The 18,461-nt window shown below is 38.5% G+C and overlaps 1 protein-coding gene across 4 annotated transcripts in view; it reads left to right on the top strand.

The window, feature by feature from the left end:
- Positions 1 to 18,461, top strand: part of ARB2A (ARB2 cotranscriptional regulator A) — a 276,984-nt gene that overhangs the window by 46,471 nt on the left and 212,052 nt on the right. For all 4 annotated transcript variants that reach the window (XM_076361993.1, XM_076361992.1, XM_076361994.1 and 1 more), the window contains exon 5: positions 13,593 to 13,658. In XM_076361993.1, coding sequence (XP_076218108.1) covers positions 13,593 to 13,658 — 66 coding nt within the window. The remainder of the gene's footprint in view (positions 1 to 13,592; positions 13,659 to 18,461) is intronic.

Raw genomic sequence — 18,461 nt, 5'->3', positions numbered from 1 at the left:
AGTTTCCAGCACAAATCCAAAACATCACCCCACACTAGCTACTATGAAGAAAACTAACTCTATCCCAACGAAAACCAGCACAAGGTGGTATTGATATCTTGGGTATGTTTACTGGTGGTACTGGTTATTATCTTAGAATCATAGAATAATTTTGGTTACACCTTGGGATTCTGCAGTCAACTCCCCTGCTCAAAGCATTGGCAGCTTCAAAATTATATCAGGCTGATGAATTAAAAAATTGCAGACTGCCTTTAAGCAGGAACACCCTAACCATGAATGGTTGCTACAGAGGTCTGTCTGCATACTCTGGTGGTGGAGCTTCCTAGTAGACAGGAGACCTTAGTGAAACTTGCTCCTGTGATGTGTGAGAGAATTGACCATGGTAGATGGGGCTAGGCTCATACGGCTTTGAAGGTGACTTCTAAGGGAGAAAATGTGCTGGTTTCCGAGTTTTATAAGGCTGTCAGATGTAATGATTCACTGAGGTTTTGTTAAGTACAGTATGAAAACTTCAGAAGGAGCACCACAAATATTACGCAACTGTTCAACCAGTTGTTCAGGAAGGGAACTGAATGTCAGAGTGTTACAGTCGGGACATGACACAGACTCAGAGAAGAAAGAACAGTTGCTTGCCATATCAAAGCTATGGTTCTGTCAAGTGCTGCTTTTAGTATGGATCCTGCCACCTGCTCCCAGAATCCTCTGCTATTCGAGGTTTCAGTTTCAGAATGCATATTGCCTTCCACCAACAGATTTCTCAAAACATGTGTCATGATGCACTTGAAAAAGTGTTATGCGGTAGCATATATACCCCTGCTCAACTCCATTGTGTTTGGCAAAAGTGCACTCTAAGTGAGTGTGTGCCTTTAGATCAATTTATGATAGAAAAGGAAACAGCTTGTTTGATAACATGAGCTTGTACTCGTAGCAGTCAGCCAGAAACAGAGCTCTCATTTGTCCTGGGTTTCAGTCTACTATTCAGTTTACAGTGTCACATCTCTTCTCACTTAAGTATTTTGGGAATGTCAGAGAGCATTGGATGTTACTTTGCTGGGGACCATGTAAGGATTAATCATGAAATGAGAGGTCTGATCAGTTCTTGCAGATGTCAACATAATTCAGTGCTCTTGGTCACGGTGATGTCTAATATGCAAAAATCTTTCCAGATGTGTATGGTTGTAGGTAGATAAAATTCAAATAATTTTCACAGTGGATACATTGAAATCAGCTTGTGGAAGTGCTCAAGGTGCATACTGAGTTGCAAGTATATGGCTTCAAGTTTGATCAGTTCTACATGAGTAAGCTAAAACTGCAAAGTAATAAAATAGATCATTAATATTTCCTTCTGAACAAATTTTTCTTGCATAATTCCAAAGTAAATCCATAAGATGATGTTCGTTGATCTTTCTGTAAGACAAATCTGATTTCAGTTCACAGTCTGCCTAAGAATTTAAAAATATCTTTTCTTCCACCATCTTTTAGAAGGTTAGGATCTTTGGCGAAATGCTCACTATATTATTTTGTTTATAAGTTTCTTGGGCTTACCTTTCCACCTCCACAGGAAACCAATTTAGGATATCGTTAGATACATTAGAAAGCAGAATTCATTTGGCTGCAGTATTAAATGACCTACTAATAATTTTTGACATAAAAATACCCTGTAACCCTAGAGGTAATACGGGTAAACTGAACAGAAATTAAGTAAATCGTAAGGTGAATACAAGTGGGAAGTGAAGGTTGATGCACATTTTTAGTACCATTTCATAAAGATTTTTTTGGACAGGCTACATTCAGTAACAGAAAGGGTCCTAACTTAGATTGTAGTAACGTAATTTTGGGCTGATTTCCAATATTCAGGAATGCATATGTTCTTGATCCTTCATTACAACTCATAATTTCAGGAATATTGTGTTGGGAAAATAAGGCACATTAGCCAGCAGCACAAATAGCAGGAGAAGCCACAATATTCATTTCCCCTTAACCCAGCCAAAAACAGAGTATTTGGCTGCCTATCAAAAGGAGCAGCAGTAATTGTTTCCAGTATCAGTGGAGGCATTTTGCTGTTTAAAAAACCCAAAACTTCCATTTCATTAACTCAAGAAAGGGCTCGGTCTCTGCCATCAATTAGGGGACAAAAAAGGGGTTCTCATGGCAAGCTGTAGGTTGCTGTCTGCCTGTACCTTGCTTGTGGCCCATGAATTGCTGCGGGTTCTGCCGGGAGCTCCCGGTGCCTGCAGTAACTGCTTGCCCTCTGCAGGCTCCGCTTCGCCTGGGATGGCAGGAGCAGTCCGCAAGAGCCTGGGTCACAAATGCAGCAGGACCTGCTGTTGTGTGTGATGAAGCGCCCAGGAGCTCAACCAGATTAGAGCCACCTTGTGAACACTGGCCAAAAGGTAGTCCCAGGCTTACAATTTAGTCTCAGTTTGTAGAAGAGAAAAATGGAAAAGGAGAAGCATGGAAAACAAGATTATAGGCAAACTGTAGATGTTAATGCGACGACTTGTCACTTGTCAGACTGCCTGCTGCCAAACTCTGTGGTGACACGCTGGTCTTTTCCTGCCTCTTCTGTCTGGATTAGACCTTGAGCAGAACAAAGGGGGAGCACCCATCGGCCTGTGTGCCCATTGCCCAGATTATTGACTGACAATAGCAGTGGCGATGAAGACGCTCAGTCAGTATGTGATCACAGCACCACATGTTGTATAGAGCAATAAATATGGTTTTGTATTTGATGGAGGGCAGGTCATCCTCAATGCAGATTCTCTGCTCTCTTCTCACGGCATAGGGATAATTGTACCAAATTCTGTTGCCATAGAACAAGTTGCTTTTAGACAAAAATCTGTCCGATTCCTGATCTCACCTTTTCATTTTATTCTCTTGACTGTTATTTGTGTTCACTTTATTTTATCTGATACATGATGAATTTAAAATGTTTTTCATGTGTCTTTCTATTTTATAATACTCTTTAACCAAACACAGAACTCTGCACAAAACTCTGCAGGCTAGCAGCTGTGGTATAATTATAAATTGCACACAAGCATGCTGCTCACTGTTGATGTCCATTTTCTTTATCTGTATCTAGATGATAAAATTGCCTAATTAATGTTTCTATGAAATGCTATAAAAATTACAGAAACTGGATGTTAGGAAGAAGTTTCCTTTTCAGACAGTATTTTGATATCATTGTTCAGTAGGAATTGTCATTACTTCCTACCTGATATATTTGTAACTGATAACTACTGTATTGAACCACTTGTCTCATCAAACACGGCTATTCTTCCGCACACCCCACCCCTCCAAAAGAGCAAAGGATCCCATCATGCAAACTTCTGTTGGGAAACTGACAAACACCAACATGAACATGAACCAATCCCAGTCACGTGGTTTATAAATCGACATCAGAACAGGCTTTTACGCAGTATTTTGTGACTCAGGCTGTTTCATAGCTTCACAGACTTTCTAGAAATAGCTGCTTAATTAGTTGGACATGCTATGTATTATGCTGTTTTAATGCAAAATTCCCATTAGAGCTTGCTAAATGTCCCATTTCACCAAAAAAAAAAAAGGCTTTTCTTCTCACAATATTTGTGTTCAGTAGAAGGTCAGAGACACAAGCTAATACTTGGTTTGCATAAAATCATGAATTGTTGTGATCCTTCTTAATCACTGTAATGTTAAGCAGTTTTATGTGTAATTGGACTGTATCTTGGTGGTTGGACTGAGAAAGATGTGATTCCTTCCCAAATGAAGTATATAGGTAAAATTCATTAAAACAGTAAATTGTACTGTACAGAGCTTCACTATTAGCTGTTTTTCCTCTTCTCGTGATACTTGTGCCCACATAGCTTAATGAGAAGTCCTACACTGATGTGCTGTCTTTGGACATAGGCGTGCCGCATGATTGGCTGCATTAGATTTTCAGTCATAATTTCATAGGAAGGAAGGATCTGTTATGCTTTTTGGACATCATCAACATAAATATTCATGAGCAACTAACAATATCCTTACATACTGTCCTTTTATTATAAGTGAAGTAGTATGGGCTATGAAGTTTATTTTATAAACCTCAGTTACCAAGAATATTTCTTCCTCGTAGGATTGTTTTAAAAATAAAGTAGAAAAAACACGTAAATCAACTTTCCAAATTTGATTTAATGAAGACATTTTAAATAATAATTTATTTCATTGTTAAATTAAATGGTTTTCTGTATTTTATACAAGAGCAAAAGCGTCAGGATTTTACTTGTCACATATGAAGCAATCTTCCTTACCTGTTGGTCGAAAGTTCTCCTGGCATTTGCTGTACCTGGAGTTTTTTGTAGTTTGCTCCCTCTTTGAGTTTGCCTGCCAGCAGAACACAAGGCTAGGTTAGATGGGTTCAGTCACGTGGAACAGAAAAAGGAAATCTTTTCTTGAGAAACAGTGAGGAAAAAGAATAGAAAACGGTTCATCAATGTCCAAGGTGTTTTCTTAACCTTCAGCTTGATACCCCCAGAAGAGACAGTGCCTTCAGGGCAGGTTTTTCTCTCCTTAAGGGGAAGTTTCTTTCAGGGTACTAGGTATCATAACCATAGACTAGAAAAGCAGAAAGCAAGCTAGCCGTTTCTCTTAGAAGTTAACTGCTGGCTTTTGTCAGTTACCCAAAGCAAGTGAGGGTCCTGAGTTTGCCACTTAAGTATGCGATGAGTTAATGACCCCGGTGATATCTCTTTTCTTTACTTGACCTAGTAAAAAGAGGTGCAGGTATTACTTCATAGTGAAACTATAAGCATTTTTGTGATTTGTGTTCCTGAGGGTATCAACTACTGTTTGTGCCAAGAAAAGAAAAAAAGAAATGCTGCTAACGGTCAGCACCATGGCTCTTTTCAGCTAAATTTTATGTAAATCCAATTTATTTTGACCCAGTACTGTTCTGGAGCATGGTGGCAAAATGGTTAAGACATCTTGCTATGGAAAGAAGGTGTTAATTTGAGTTCTGCTCTGGATTTACATAAAATTAAGCCTTTAGTCCATCTGTGAATATTTATCTGGTCATTTCTGCTGAGGAGTCAAAGGTGGCAAAATGAGATGCTTGACACATCACTGACTTTTTTGTCTGTGACTACAAAAGCTGGTATGCTTTAACTATGTTAATCTGATATGTCAGTTGGGTTTGGCATGGATTTTTAACCTTTCAAAACTGCATAGCACCACCTCTCCACCTAAACTACATTTTTTTCATTAATAGTTGAAATAATCAAAACTGCTACTGCTCTTTCTTCCAGATCCCTTTTCATAACTCATCTCTAATATGAAATTTAGAGATGATAATCCTAAATTTCAGTTCTTGAATTGGAATATTAAAATGTGTTTATAAGCCTCATTTATATTTGTTCCTCTGTTATTCTTTTGGGCTTTTTTTTAGTTTCTTTCTTTGTTTTGCAACGTTTCCATCCTTTTGTTTCTTATTTCAGCTTGGGGATAGAGGTTATGCTTTCTGCTGATGTTTAATTGCTTCTTGCGCAAGGTGCTTGATTGAAGCCTCTGCTTAGTACTAATACCTATCTATGTATATGTATGCATATTTAAAAAGAATTGAGAATTTTCATAAGATGGGCTATATAATTAAGCCATTTCTGAAGCCAAATAATTGTCAAGCGATTTCTAAAATTAGAGATGCTTTTCTTAAAAAGGAAAAAAAGAAAAACAAAAAATAAACCAACAGGTGTCAGCAAAGACCATGTAACAAAACATTGGGTCAAATCACATCAACAGTATATGCTGCATTCATGACAAATCCCTGTTGTTTTTCGTTTAATGCTCTCAAAAGATCTTGAGATCCTATTTGTGATCAGTCAACTCAGAATCCAGAATATCACACCCATGTGTTAAGATTGAATTGAATTGCTTTCAGTAGAAAACGCAAGAAATCCCTTAGAGGTAATGTCAATTCCATCTTAATGAATTGTCCTCCCACACTATAATCCAAGTGAGGTCTTTTGTTGATTTTTAAAATGCCATTGATTTTTTTTTTTTTTTTTTTTTTTTTGCTTGCAGTGAACAGAGCCTTTAGAAAGTCCATTCAGCTTTTAGGATTTTTTTGTTCTGGTATGGTGATGGTGGATTTTTTTTGTTTGTCCCAGTTCTTGGGTAAGTCTGTGTCCAAGAGCAGTATGTCAAAAAGTTCCTTTGCATCTCTCATTGTTACTTATTGGCAGGTTTGTCACTTGAGGGTCAAAATAAAGCTCATTCAACCAAGGCTATGGCAGCCCACAGTAGCCAGCCTCGGGTCAGTCGTACCACTTGAGATTTGCCGCAGGGCAGTCAGCTGGAATTCGTTTTGCATTTGTTTCACTGAACTTTATTGCTCTTACACTGCAAAGAGGAAGAAGTTGTGGGTAGACTACTGTATGTTATAAGGATTGTTTCCTTCTCGTGCTCATTTTCTCTTTTTGCATTAAAGTGCTTATTACCAATGAGGAGACAAATCTTACGAAACAAGAAAATCCATTACTCATAATGGCATTGCTTCTAGTGGTTTATACTTGCTTATTTTTAAGATTAGTGATAAAACCTCCAACCTGTGCACACTGCCTTGAAGGGTACACTGAGGGGCCTAATCTCTTACGCCGAATTTAAATTATTTGAAAATGGTATCCTTTGTATGCCCGTAAAAGATCCATTTTTTGAGGAAGTTAGATTGAAGAGGTTGTAACTTGTTATGTCAGGTCTGAGTTGATAGTTTAAAGCATTTTAGAGGTCTGGGGAGCTGACGGTGAATCTCTTGCTGTACTGTGCAAAGTCAAGTTGAACATAGTACTGTAGGGGAAAAAAAACCACAAAGGCAAATGAGGTTGATTTTGGTCTATATGTGGATTTGTCAGGTGAAACGATGATGTTGAACTGTTACACATTTTAAGTGCAGTTCACAGGGTGGGAATTGACAAGTGAACCTAAGGTTGAATTGTTTCTGCGTTCGCTAAAGAAAAATAAAAAACCTTTCATTTTTCTTTACTTCAACTCAAAGCATAGCAAATTATATCTGAGCGAGTTATTGTAGAAGGTAGAGATGGTCAGACTCTTTTTCACTAATTTTAATTGTAATTTTTTCCTTTTTTTCTCTTTTTTTCTGTAATACGTTTATGTAGGAGATTAAACTGAGGTTCAAGTATAATTAACTCATAAGGTTAATAGAGGAATAAAAAACTACTAATGACACTAATAATGTACTAACCCTTTTTATGATATGACTTGTGAAAACCCAGGAAGTCAAGCAAGAAGGAAAGTGCCATTGCACCCATGTTTTTTTTAGCTACGATCTCCTTAATTTTAAATGTAGTATCTACATTATTCTAAAAAATCTGGCCACTAATAAAAACCTACAAGCAGAATTATTGCCATTAGATTCTCCTACTCTCTGCACTTTCATGTACTTTGAGAACTGTCTTTAAAAATTAATAAAAAGAAGCGATCTGATAAGGTGTTTAAGGAGTGTTGTTTCACTCCTTCCACAAGTTGAAATCTTTGGAGGCAGAAGCGTCCTATCCACTGAGTAAGTGTATCATTGCCAACACATCTCACTCTTGATGGGAAGTAGCCTCTGTTAACTTTGAGAGAGTAGTTCTGTCTCCATTCGCATTTCGTCCTTGGAGTAGTGAAAAGTGGTAACAAGAGTAGTAATGGTGGTGATGGGGTTCTGTTTGTGTTTTGAATAGCTGTGAATGAGGAACATGAAGTGGGAAGTCTCAGATCCATCCAGCTGGATCTGGTCCACCAGAAGAATATATTTAACCGGTAATTTGCTCTGTTTCCTTTTTTCCCAGAAATCTAGATGTGCGTAGAAGTGCGTAGGAGCAGGCAATGGTGTGGACAACTTGGGTTAACAGGTTGCACCCCCTTATCCTTTCTCCAAGGTCTTGTAATCCGTCCTCTGTCATGTGAGTGGTTGTAACGTCAACTGCTCGCATGCGCTTTATCCTTTGTCATGTCACATGTGCTTTATTCTTTATCATGTGTTAACCATACGCCAGCCATTTGACAGGGTTGTTGGCATGTTGTCATGAGGGATGCACATATGGGAGAAGAGAGGGACATGTGGCGTTTGATTGTCTTCAAAGAGACTTTGTGGTTTGCACTAACCAAAGGGTTCCTCACATCTGTCGTGAGTCCATGAACATTCGTTGTGTGGTAATCAGTTCCAGTGACTACTAGTAAGTGCCGGTTTAGAAGCAAAAGGCCACAAATCACACGGGCCTATGCCATTTCTGTAATATGTTTTTAGCAGAGAATTCACTGTTGAGAAAACATTTTGCAAGTTTGAGTAGTTTACTTTGTCTTTTTCTTTTTTTTCCTCTGCAGCAGGTTTGCTGTTCTGTTTGTAGTCTGGTGGTGGGTAGAGTTACCCGTGGTTGGTTTTGACAGTGGGAGCATGCTCAGGGGGAAAAAAGAGAATTCAGAGGGCTTTGGTTGTAAAGCACAGCAGGGAGGGGGCTCGACGAGCAAGGCTCAGTGCACTTCACTGCGTCCCAGCATGGTTTTTGATGTGGTATGTACTGAAGCAGCTCCTCTGGATTAGGATGTAGGTGTTACGAAACAAGTTGTTGAGTTGTGATCTGTTGTCTGTATACCTGGCTATCTCTGTTATGAAAAAGTTCACCAGTGGGTCAGCTGCAGTTCTGCTCTTCTTCATGTGTGCCAGGCTGGTTCTTGATGTTTTTGATACGTGTTATAAGGCTTTTTTCAGTTTCCTACAGACTTAAAATGGGGGTATATTATTTTAAACTGAGTTATTTTGGAGTTGTCTTCTTGCTTTGTGGGCATGCTCTTGGTTGTCCTATTTTCCAGACTTCTGCTGTTTAAAGACATCTGATACTTCGTTCATTGAAGAGTCTCTTTGGTATTTGTCTCCACTTACAATCATGTTTAGGCTTCAGTACCTTCAGGATCTTTGTAAATTCAAACGTGTTAGTCTCAATGGCTCTTAGTCTTTAATTTCTCTTCTCACACAGTTGTATGCAGGTATTGATCTTTTGATCACGTAGCTTCAGGATGGTTTATTGCAAAAATTTTACAAATTATGCTGCTAACAGAATTTTTCAATGCATTTTAGTAATTGAAAACAGTCCTGAAGAAAGTCCTCTATATGAACAATACAATCTTAAAAGAACACATGTCATATGAGGCCAGGACCGTACCAATTAATGTGTACTAGAGTTTTGTGTACCAGAACTATGTTTCCACCTGGAGTTTCAGTTTTGCTCTTCAGACTGCATGCAGCATTATAGTCTTGGCCACCATTGTGCAGAATATTTAGCAATGCAAGGGTAAAATCTCAGCTCTGCCATAAGATAATGTGTTTCTCTTTTCTTTCTGTGGTCTTTTCTGTCTCTATCCTTTTTGCTGTCCATCCAAGTCATCAAATTTAATTTCTCTGTAATTAAATAGGTTATATTCTGGATCCATATGAAGAATCGCTGTTCATGACGTAGGTCTATCCCCCAGTTATCCCTAAGACTATTGAACTTTGCAGATCTCATGTTTGGGGCCACTAGCACTTTGAAAAGGTACTTCTGGAGGTAGTCATACTGTTATATCCAACATAAGTCAGAAGACTGACTGTTTTAAGCTCCTCAGAAGGACAGTTGTGAGCACTGAAGTTTGGTTCCTGTCCTGAACCGTATGTATTACTGCTCTCAACCTTGTCCACAGTAGATGAAGGAAAACTGTAACAAGGAAATGGTAGCAGAGATTAGGTGCTTGTGTTTTTAATATGCCCAGGATAATCCGCTGTTTTTACTGTTCAGGACGTGTTCCACTCCGCGTTAGTCCCTGCTCTCATCAGCCTGCCTTCATTCTGGGAAATTTTCCAGTCCAACAAAAGCAAGAAAAGCTGTGACTTCATTTAGGGCGGAAGATCCTCAGGCTTACAGAAAGCAGGACACTGGCTCCTCAGCTCACTGAGAGCAAATTGAAGTATAAGCCATTTAGTTTCCTTCCAGAGAGCACCACTTTGTGCTGGGAAGAAAGTTTCTCCCATCCCGCAGTTTGACTACAACCTTTTTGGGGGGTGGAAGTGTTAGGCTAAGTACTTTTTTGTGGTTGGAAAGGATTTCTCCCTTGCTATCAGAATAGGTGATCAGAGGCATGGAATTTTTTTGCTTTTGTGTTTGTTTTTTTCCCTCAGTTCTCAAAGCAGGCAATAAGAACACCTTGGTAGTGCTTAGTTCAGACACTTACCCTATTTGGGATCCGTTTTCCTGATAGACTGCACTTGGAAGTGATTGAAGAGCAGAGATGCTGTAAAATGGGGTTGAAGTTTCCAGTGTCTCATATGAGAAGTACAGAACTACCATTTTTTCCTCCATTCATCAAGCAATTTCACACACTTTGGGCAAGCCTTACTATTGGTTCTTTTTCCTTTCCCATCTCGGACATGCCTGCTCTGCTCACCAGCAACCTTATTACCTTGAATTACAATGCAGCATATTGCTTACGGCGTTGGCACACCTTGTGAGTTGCAATAGCCTTAGAAAAAGCATAAATATCCCATGTTAGTACAAATAACTTGAGTAGGGCTTGTACCGGACAATTTGTTGCTTGATCGTTCCATATGAGTTATTAACACTGGACTGGATTGAACAGCCTCTGTCACTAAATACCTGTGGTCATGAGCAACCATATGACTGATGATTAGTCCAGGAGAGTTCATAGAGTGCAACCACACTCACCTTCTCATGCAAGAAGTCACAAGAGACTTTCCCACATCCTACAACAGTTTTCAGGTCTTAAAGGTAAAATACCAGCACACACAAGCTAACACTACTACTTAAAGAAGTTGTAGCTATTTAAATTGTGTAGATTTGTAATAGTAAGTGTAACTAGTGCCATATAAATAATATAGCACAGTTCCCTTTTCTTTTTAATTCCTATAGAAAAGATATTTTGTAAGTTAATTTTTCAAACTTACAGATCAGCCATAAAATCACAAGAAGTAATTAAAAGCATAAAATTCCAAAAGTAATGTTGGATTTGTAGCATTTTCAGTACTTGCAGCCATGTTCCTAGGGAGGACAGGATTTTGCTAGGTTTTCCAGGCACATCCATGCCAAGTGCAGGAAACGTGGCCATTATGGTGATGTTTTCAAATCTGGGAAATTTTGGGCTTTGATCCTACTTCAAGAAATCTTGTGTATCACCTTCCATCCTTTAAAACTGACAGCATACCAGCCATTGCTAGGATATCCCTGAACTTGTTGATCTGCTGCTGCCAAAAAAACTCTCTTGTGGTCTTGTATATACTGGGGCAGTTTACGGCAGTTTTTCCTCAAGTCTGTCGGGGCTGTGGAGACCATCCAGGTGCTGAGCTGCCTGAGGATCATAATCTCACACTTTGTATCCAAGACTCCAACCTACTATATATTTCTTAATGTTTACTCTTATTAAAAGCATTCATTAGGTTAAGTCTTTGCTATACCAGAGTGCTCTACTGATTTAACAGTCCCGTTTTTAAGGCTGATATCACTATTTATTATATTAGAGTGGTGCATAAAGAGCCAGTTAGGATCAGAGCCCCATTGAGCCAGGCTGTGGAAAAAATAAGTAAAGGTTTACTTCTTCCCTGAAGACATCACAGTCTAAATAGATGAGAGAGAATAGAAGAAATAGATACGAACACAGAGCTGCAAAAAGGGGTAGATTTTTGCAAGTGCTGTCTAAAATATATTTTCTTCATAGCAATTCTTTTCTCTTCCAAGTGTTCTTTTAGTGTTTTTGATGGTTAGTAGATGCCTGGATTTAGAGTGAAAAATAAAATTTCTACGTTTGAGGCCATATTATCATTATTTTAATGTCTGTACACCATCAGCATCTGAGACTGCAGGAACTTAACTGCTTTACTTGTTGGCATTACACTGAAGTTGATTTCGGTGAACCATAAAAAGTTTGGCCCTGAAGGTAAAATTACACTGTATGCATGTTCCTAACATACTGCTTTGGGGATAAACATGTCTTAAATCAACTCATCGCTCACAGCTAAATTCCTCCTCCAAATGCAGTTTCCCTGTAGATAGTAATGTTCAGTAAGACTGATTTTCTTTAAAACCGTAAAGTTTTTTGAACATTACTTCTATCAATAAACATATTTGAGCAGAGTAGCAAAGAATTCACATAATCCTAATAAAGATTTTGGGTTTTTGTGAAAAGAAGGGAGGGGCATGTGCCAACATTTTTAATTAGCTTTCATGAGTACCTCTAATTTGTTCCAATGTGTTCCAAACATTTGCATATTGGTTTTGCTCACATGTACATAATGAAAACTTTTGGACTTCATTGAAACTTTATTTGGTAATTGTGCATTTGGAAAATTAAAATTGAAGTTTATGATACCCTGGCTCCTACTTGCTCAGTTCATAGTGTGTTGTTAAGATGCCATCACTTGAGAGCTTTGTTACAGCGACGTTTCTGTTGTGGCTTAATGTGCTGTGGGTTCAGATGGCTGTAATTGTGGCCTTGAGGGGCTGGACTAAAGAATACCAGCTGGGTTTGTACCCAGATATTCTTGGATTAATATTTTGGGACTTAGATCTTGTCCTGTCTGGAATTTAAACATAGTTCCCCAAGCTTTAAAGGGAAGACAAGCACCATTTGACGCTCTTAATGAGCACTTTTTTCCCCTCTTTCATTTGCGTTTTTTTTTCTTTTTTTTTTTTTTTTTAATTCCTGTAGCCAGTGAAATCCAGGCAGTTACTTCCAAACCGTTTTTACAGCCCCATATGAACAAAGTGCTTTAGTTTGTTCCTCAGCTTAATTCCCAAATTAATAAGAGTTAGAAAGTTCTTACATCTGCATCTCCATTTTTCTTAGAATATATAAGGGTGAAAAAAAATTTCCCTGGATATTAGGCAAGCTTTTGAAGTGTGAACAACTTTGTTACATTTGAGACGGCAAGTCTTTCGTTGTGACTAGATTGATTTTTTTGGTTGCTCTTTGAAATAATTCCTTTTGTTTCAGGTCTAAAATTTCAATTTTGTTTCTGCATGGAGACAAGAGACTTAAACTCCCCCATAGTGGGGAATCAGTCAGGGTTTTTCTTCTATTTAGAAACCTTTGACCCATCCCTCCCCTGTTCAGTGAATAGAAATGGCAAGGCAACTTGTGCTGAGGGTGACTAAAGATCTGCTCTCCATGTAGCTCATGAAGTGAACCTGCAGGGGAGAGGGTTTCAGGAGTCCTGCTTATGGAAAAAATGCTTTTAAAATATTTCTTTGCCAGAGAGCGCCTTTCTTGTACCCTTGAGTATATATTAATTGGTTATAATCCTTAGTTTTGAGGCACGTAATTATTCACACAGCAGCGTGTGATGGATTCACAGGTACAGTTACAATTTCTTTGTACTGGCAAGCAGCCTTTTCTGAGGGACAGAGAGGACCTTTTTGTGTAAAGCTCCAAGTTCTGTAATTAGTGGTATAGTAAAGAATTCAGATAAGTGGCAAAACATATACAAGTGCTTAGAAGTTCAATCAGCTAGCCTTTAAGTTGTCTGCCTGGATATGTCATTACTGTAAGCGGTTTAACGTATGTTTGCATTTCTTCTTACCTTTTTTTTTTCCTTCCAGATCATTACTAAATACGTTTATGAACTACTGCAAAAGGAATGCCACTTGAAGAAAGTAACTCTCCCAGTAAGTGTATTTTTTTTTTTTCTTCTGAAGATTTTTGTTTGTTTGGATCTGTAAAAAGCAGAGCCTGCAATCCAGTATTCAGATAAAGACAAGGTGTGCCAAGGCTCTGTGCAGGGCATCGTCTCAGGACACTGCCTTCGCACGCAGCACGTGCATGCATCTGGAGACGTGGTTCCACCTCACTTCTCGTGTGTTTGATTCCTCCAGCTGAGCTTTCCTTGCCTTACCAGATACCAGAATTTTCAAAATGTGGTAGTTTTGATAGAGGAACCATAAGCTTTTTGAAAAGTCTTTGTGAATGTTTTGAGGCCTCTACAGCTGGATGTAGAGAATAAATGTGCCTTTACAGGCAGAGGAATAAACTCGAATTGAGTTTCAGTAAACTACTCCAGGTCTTTCTTTAAAACACACTTTTTCAGTAACTTGTAACATGTATGTAATATAAGGTGCTGCTGTTGTTTAGTGAAAATATTTGATCAACCCTTAGAAGTGATGAAGCATTCCCCAAAGAACACGTATGAGAGTGTTTGTAAATACATGTGATACCGTGATGATGTTCAGGTATTTTTATATTCTGTAGTGGAGGGTATAGGGAAGACTGTAGTGTGACAGCACTGTGTAGGTTTTCCATCGCTATCATAAAGGATTCTTAGGGTCTTTGAGAAGTTTTTGCATTACTGTTGTTCTCAGCCAGTCCTTCACATTCAGTCGAGGAAAACCCATTCAGGCTAAGGAAGGAAAATTTCCTTTATTTTAACAGCTCTACAATGTTTTGCAGTTCCCATTTCCATTCCCTAAGTGGTGGTGTTTAGGGAATGTTTTGATAACCTGCCCACACTACTCAAGGTTTCCCAGCCAGGCTTTGCCAGTGTCTCCTGGTCAGGGCAGAAGGAGCTGTGCTAGGAGCTCCACGGAGCAGTCAGAGAGAGAGCAGCAGGTCTCCTCTGCACGCCCAGTCTGCTTAACCACATAGGCTGCACTGATGCCCCAAGACCCTTGAGAAAGCAGTCCCCCGCTTCAGATTTCCCTGCGTAGACAGAGAAGATGGTTGGGTTCCTGGTGGCAGTCTGCCTGGTGTAGTGCTGGTCATAGTGTCTCGAACTTCTTTGCTCTGCTGGTTTGCTTTGTTGGGGAAGTTTTCGTCCAAGGAGTACTTCCATGTTCCAGACAGGTAATGTATTGAAAGACTTCCTCAAGCCATGTCACCCTCTCTCTGTCAAACCAGGAGGCTGTCATTTGTAAACTTTCAAGTGCCTGAATTTTGAGGCTATACAACTTTTTTTGAATGTGCTTTGTGAAAAACAGTATGCATGTAAGTAATGCAATGCTAAGGCTGATCTATTAGCTTCAAAAAATGAAGATGAACAAACTTGGAATAAGTATTACAACACCTCCATCACCTCTGTCACACACATGGGGACTCTTCTGCACAGCTTTGAGATTTGGGTGTCTGGCTTGGGAGAAGAATGGCCCTGTCTAGCTCCCACTGTTGAATTAATCTGTGTTTACTCTTATTTATAAATTATGTAGTAAGCGCTGATGTACTGATGTAGTTTGTCAGTAGTACATTTCAGCTATTCTCAAATGTGTTACTTCCAGCTTCTGCAAAGTGTCATAATTTAATTGCATTTTGGAGCAAAGTAAGAACTCACAAAATATATGCAGCTGTTTAATTGTGAGCAGCGTGGAGAATTTGGCACAAGGTATGAGCGCCATTCCTTATTAATGACTATTATGTGTAGGAAGCCCTCACTACAGTCAAAAATAAGTTATGAAGAGGACTACAAAAATGAGAAAAATGAAACAACGTATGTAGAAGGTGAAAAATCTGTCTAAAGGCTATGTTTAAATCACCGCTGACAGACTCCCAAGTAACAACACAAAGAAACCTAGTTTAAACTAGTAAAGGAGGCTAATAGAAGTAGTAAGACAGCTTGCAGCAAGAGTAAGTCCTGTGCAAGTGAGGAAAATAGGAAAGAGTATAAATGCTGGCAAGTTACATATAAAATCACAGTAAGATCACCTAAAACCGAATTTGAGGAGCTTGTTATAGCTGTAAAGGCTAACGATAAAAGAGAGCTGATGAGGCTGATAGATGAGCTGCATGCAAAAGGAATGCTCAGCTCAAATGAGAAAAACTAACATGGTTATTTCCAATGTTATTTGTCCAGTTTCCACACTTGAATATTACTAAGTTTTTTTAAACAGGATATAATTCTGAGGAAGTGTCTGAAGTTTGACATATCAGTAGAGATGATCTTAGAACAAATTGATATATCGTACAGTAATCAAATTCCAGGATGAGATGGTCTTTACACCCAGGGTACTATAAGAAGTCAAATATGAAGGTGCAGAACAACCAAGTATTATGTAACATACTGCTGACATCAGCTATTTTCATCAGAGGAGTGGAAAAAGAGTAAATGTGATAGTCTTTGAAAGGTCTCCAGGGGTGATTCATAGTGAATCCTGTGTACCAGGAGGAAATAAAATATTGGGGGGAAAGTCAGTACAGGTTTCTTTTTAAAAAAACCTACTAGAATTCATTGAAGGAGTCAGAGATCGCATGAAAAAGAAAGATCTTGTCAGTAGAAGAGTGCGTGGATTTCCAACGAGCTGTCAACAAGCTTACCAAATGCTTTTTGAAAAGATACTGTCATGGCATGGGAGGGGGGAGGCCCCTTATGAGTTAATAATTGGTTAAAAGGAAAAAAAAGCTGTTCATATTTTACAGATTAAGTAAGTTGTTACTGATGCAGTGTTATTAAGGCCTGCACTGACATAGTTGTGAATAAAAGGAAAAAAGGAATTAATAGAAGCTAACAAACTTTGCTGATTTTTCTAACATTATTTAGAATACTTAAATATAAAGCTGATTGTGATGAGTTGGGGAATTATTTCATGATGCTGAATGATTGGATGATAAAATGACATGAGATTCAATTCTGGTAAATGTGAAATTATGGGGAAAATAACTCACTCTGTAAACACAATGGTGGCCTCTAAATGAGCTATTACAACTCAGGAAAGAGCTTGGAGTGATTGTGAATAGTTCTCTGAGAACATCAGTTAGTGCTCAATGGCAGTGAAAAACCCTCAAAGCAAATACGATATTAGGAATTACGAGGTGTTGAGAACAAAACAGAAAAACATCGTCATTCCACTCATTATGTGGGCCCCCATCTTGAACACTGCATGGAGTCTGGACACCATATCAAAAAGGATATGAAGAATTTAAAAAAAAAAAAAATGCAGAGGAGGGTTACAAGGATGATCACAGGCATGAAATGCTTTTCAGACAAAGAAAGATTAGACAAAGATTCTTCAGCTTGGAAAATAGATGGCTGAGGAAGGAATATGACGAATCTATAAAATCATGAAAGGTGTAGAGAAGATGAATAGGGAATGGTTTTTCGCTTTTTTTCATAATAGAGAAGCTAAGGGGCATCAAGTTTAAATTATCAGGCGGGAGATCTCTACTGAAAGAGAGGCAGTACTATTTCATATACGTCTCAATTATATTGTGGAACTCATTGCCACAGAATACTATCAAGGAGGAAGGTATAAATGCATTCAGAAAAACCATCTGACAATACTAAGGTGGGATAGGTGCATTGAACTATTGTACATGCTTGTCCAGTTATAAACTCTGGCTCAGGAGGCTCCAAAGTTACTGGTTGCCAAAACCAGTAGAGAATCACTGTGTAACCTCTCTGTTCTCCTACTGTTCCCCTAAGCAATCTGCCAGTTGTCAGAAACAGGACCCTGGGACCTTGATCTGTCCAGGATGGCTGCTGTTATGAATATGACCTTGTTATAGGAATATTTTAGAGGTGAATATGAAAACATGTTTTTTCTGAACTTCATCACAGGTGATCATAAAGTTGGTGTATTGGCCTTCCTTTTTCTGTCAGCTGATAATGAAGTAGACAGTGTAACGATGTTTGAATATATGAAATGTGTTTCAGGACTGTGTTAAGTGGAGTACTTTTTTTTCCAGCATGATTTTAGTAATATGCGGAAATTTTATGCTTCAACGGTTTAAGATGACAGCATTTCATGTTCTCTCATCTTTCTTAATTTCAACCTCATGCAAAGTCCAACTTGCTGTCTTTATTTTGCTTTCTCAGGTGGCAGCTTCAGTTTGGGACACAATTGTTTGTAAATTTCTTTTCAGATACGAAAATAAGAGCAGTTTGGAAATCAGGAAAGGTCACCCATTGTTTTATTATGTCAGCATCTCTGACAAAACATAAATCTGAACATTTTTTCCTACACAGGGAGACTGAGATGCATATTGCATTATTGTTACTGTAAAGTATTGTAGTTCTCTTAATGTTCAACATACACTACTGGACTTGAAAATTTAAATGAAGAGACTCATATTCGGGGAAAAGCCGTTCAATTATTTCTTTTAAATTTCTCATTTTGTGCTCCATTGAAGGTTATATTATGAATATAAAGAAGACTGCAATTTTTTTATCCAGATGAAGTCTTTGTATTTCTGTAGTTTTAATGGCATAATCAGTGATTGATCTTTGCTGTTCTTTAGCTGTTGAGGACAAATAGAGGGTGCTTCTGAATTAAATGCATCTTTAACGGCTTCTGGGAAGGCTTCAGATGGAAGTTTAAATAATTACTAACATGTTTTATTGACGATGGCACTGAAAGGTCTCACTCTGCAGAATCTTCTAACTTATCAATGCTTTGCTCTTTCACTTCAATAGGTAAAACTTCACTCAATAGTTCTCTTGATCTACTAGACAGACAAGAATATTTTTCTTTGAGAAACAATGATCTCTT

Source organism: Aptenodytes patagonicus, chromosome Z (genome assembly GCF_965638725.1).
Source record: "Aptenodytes patagonicus chromosome Z, bAptPat1.pri.cur, whole genome shotgun sequence".
Lineage (NCBI taxonomy): Eukaryota > Metazoa > Chordata > Aves > Sphenisciformes > Spheniscidae > Aptenodytes > Aptenodytes patagonicus.
Note: the sequence above shows the minus strand (reverse complement) of the source record. Positions and strands in the feature narration are given on the sequence as shown.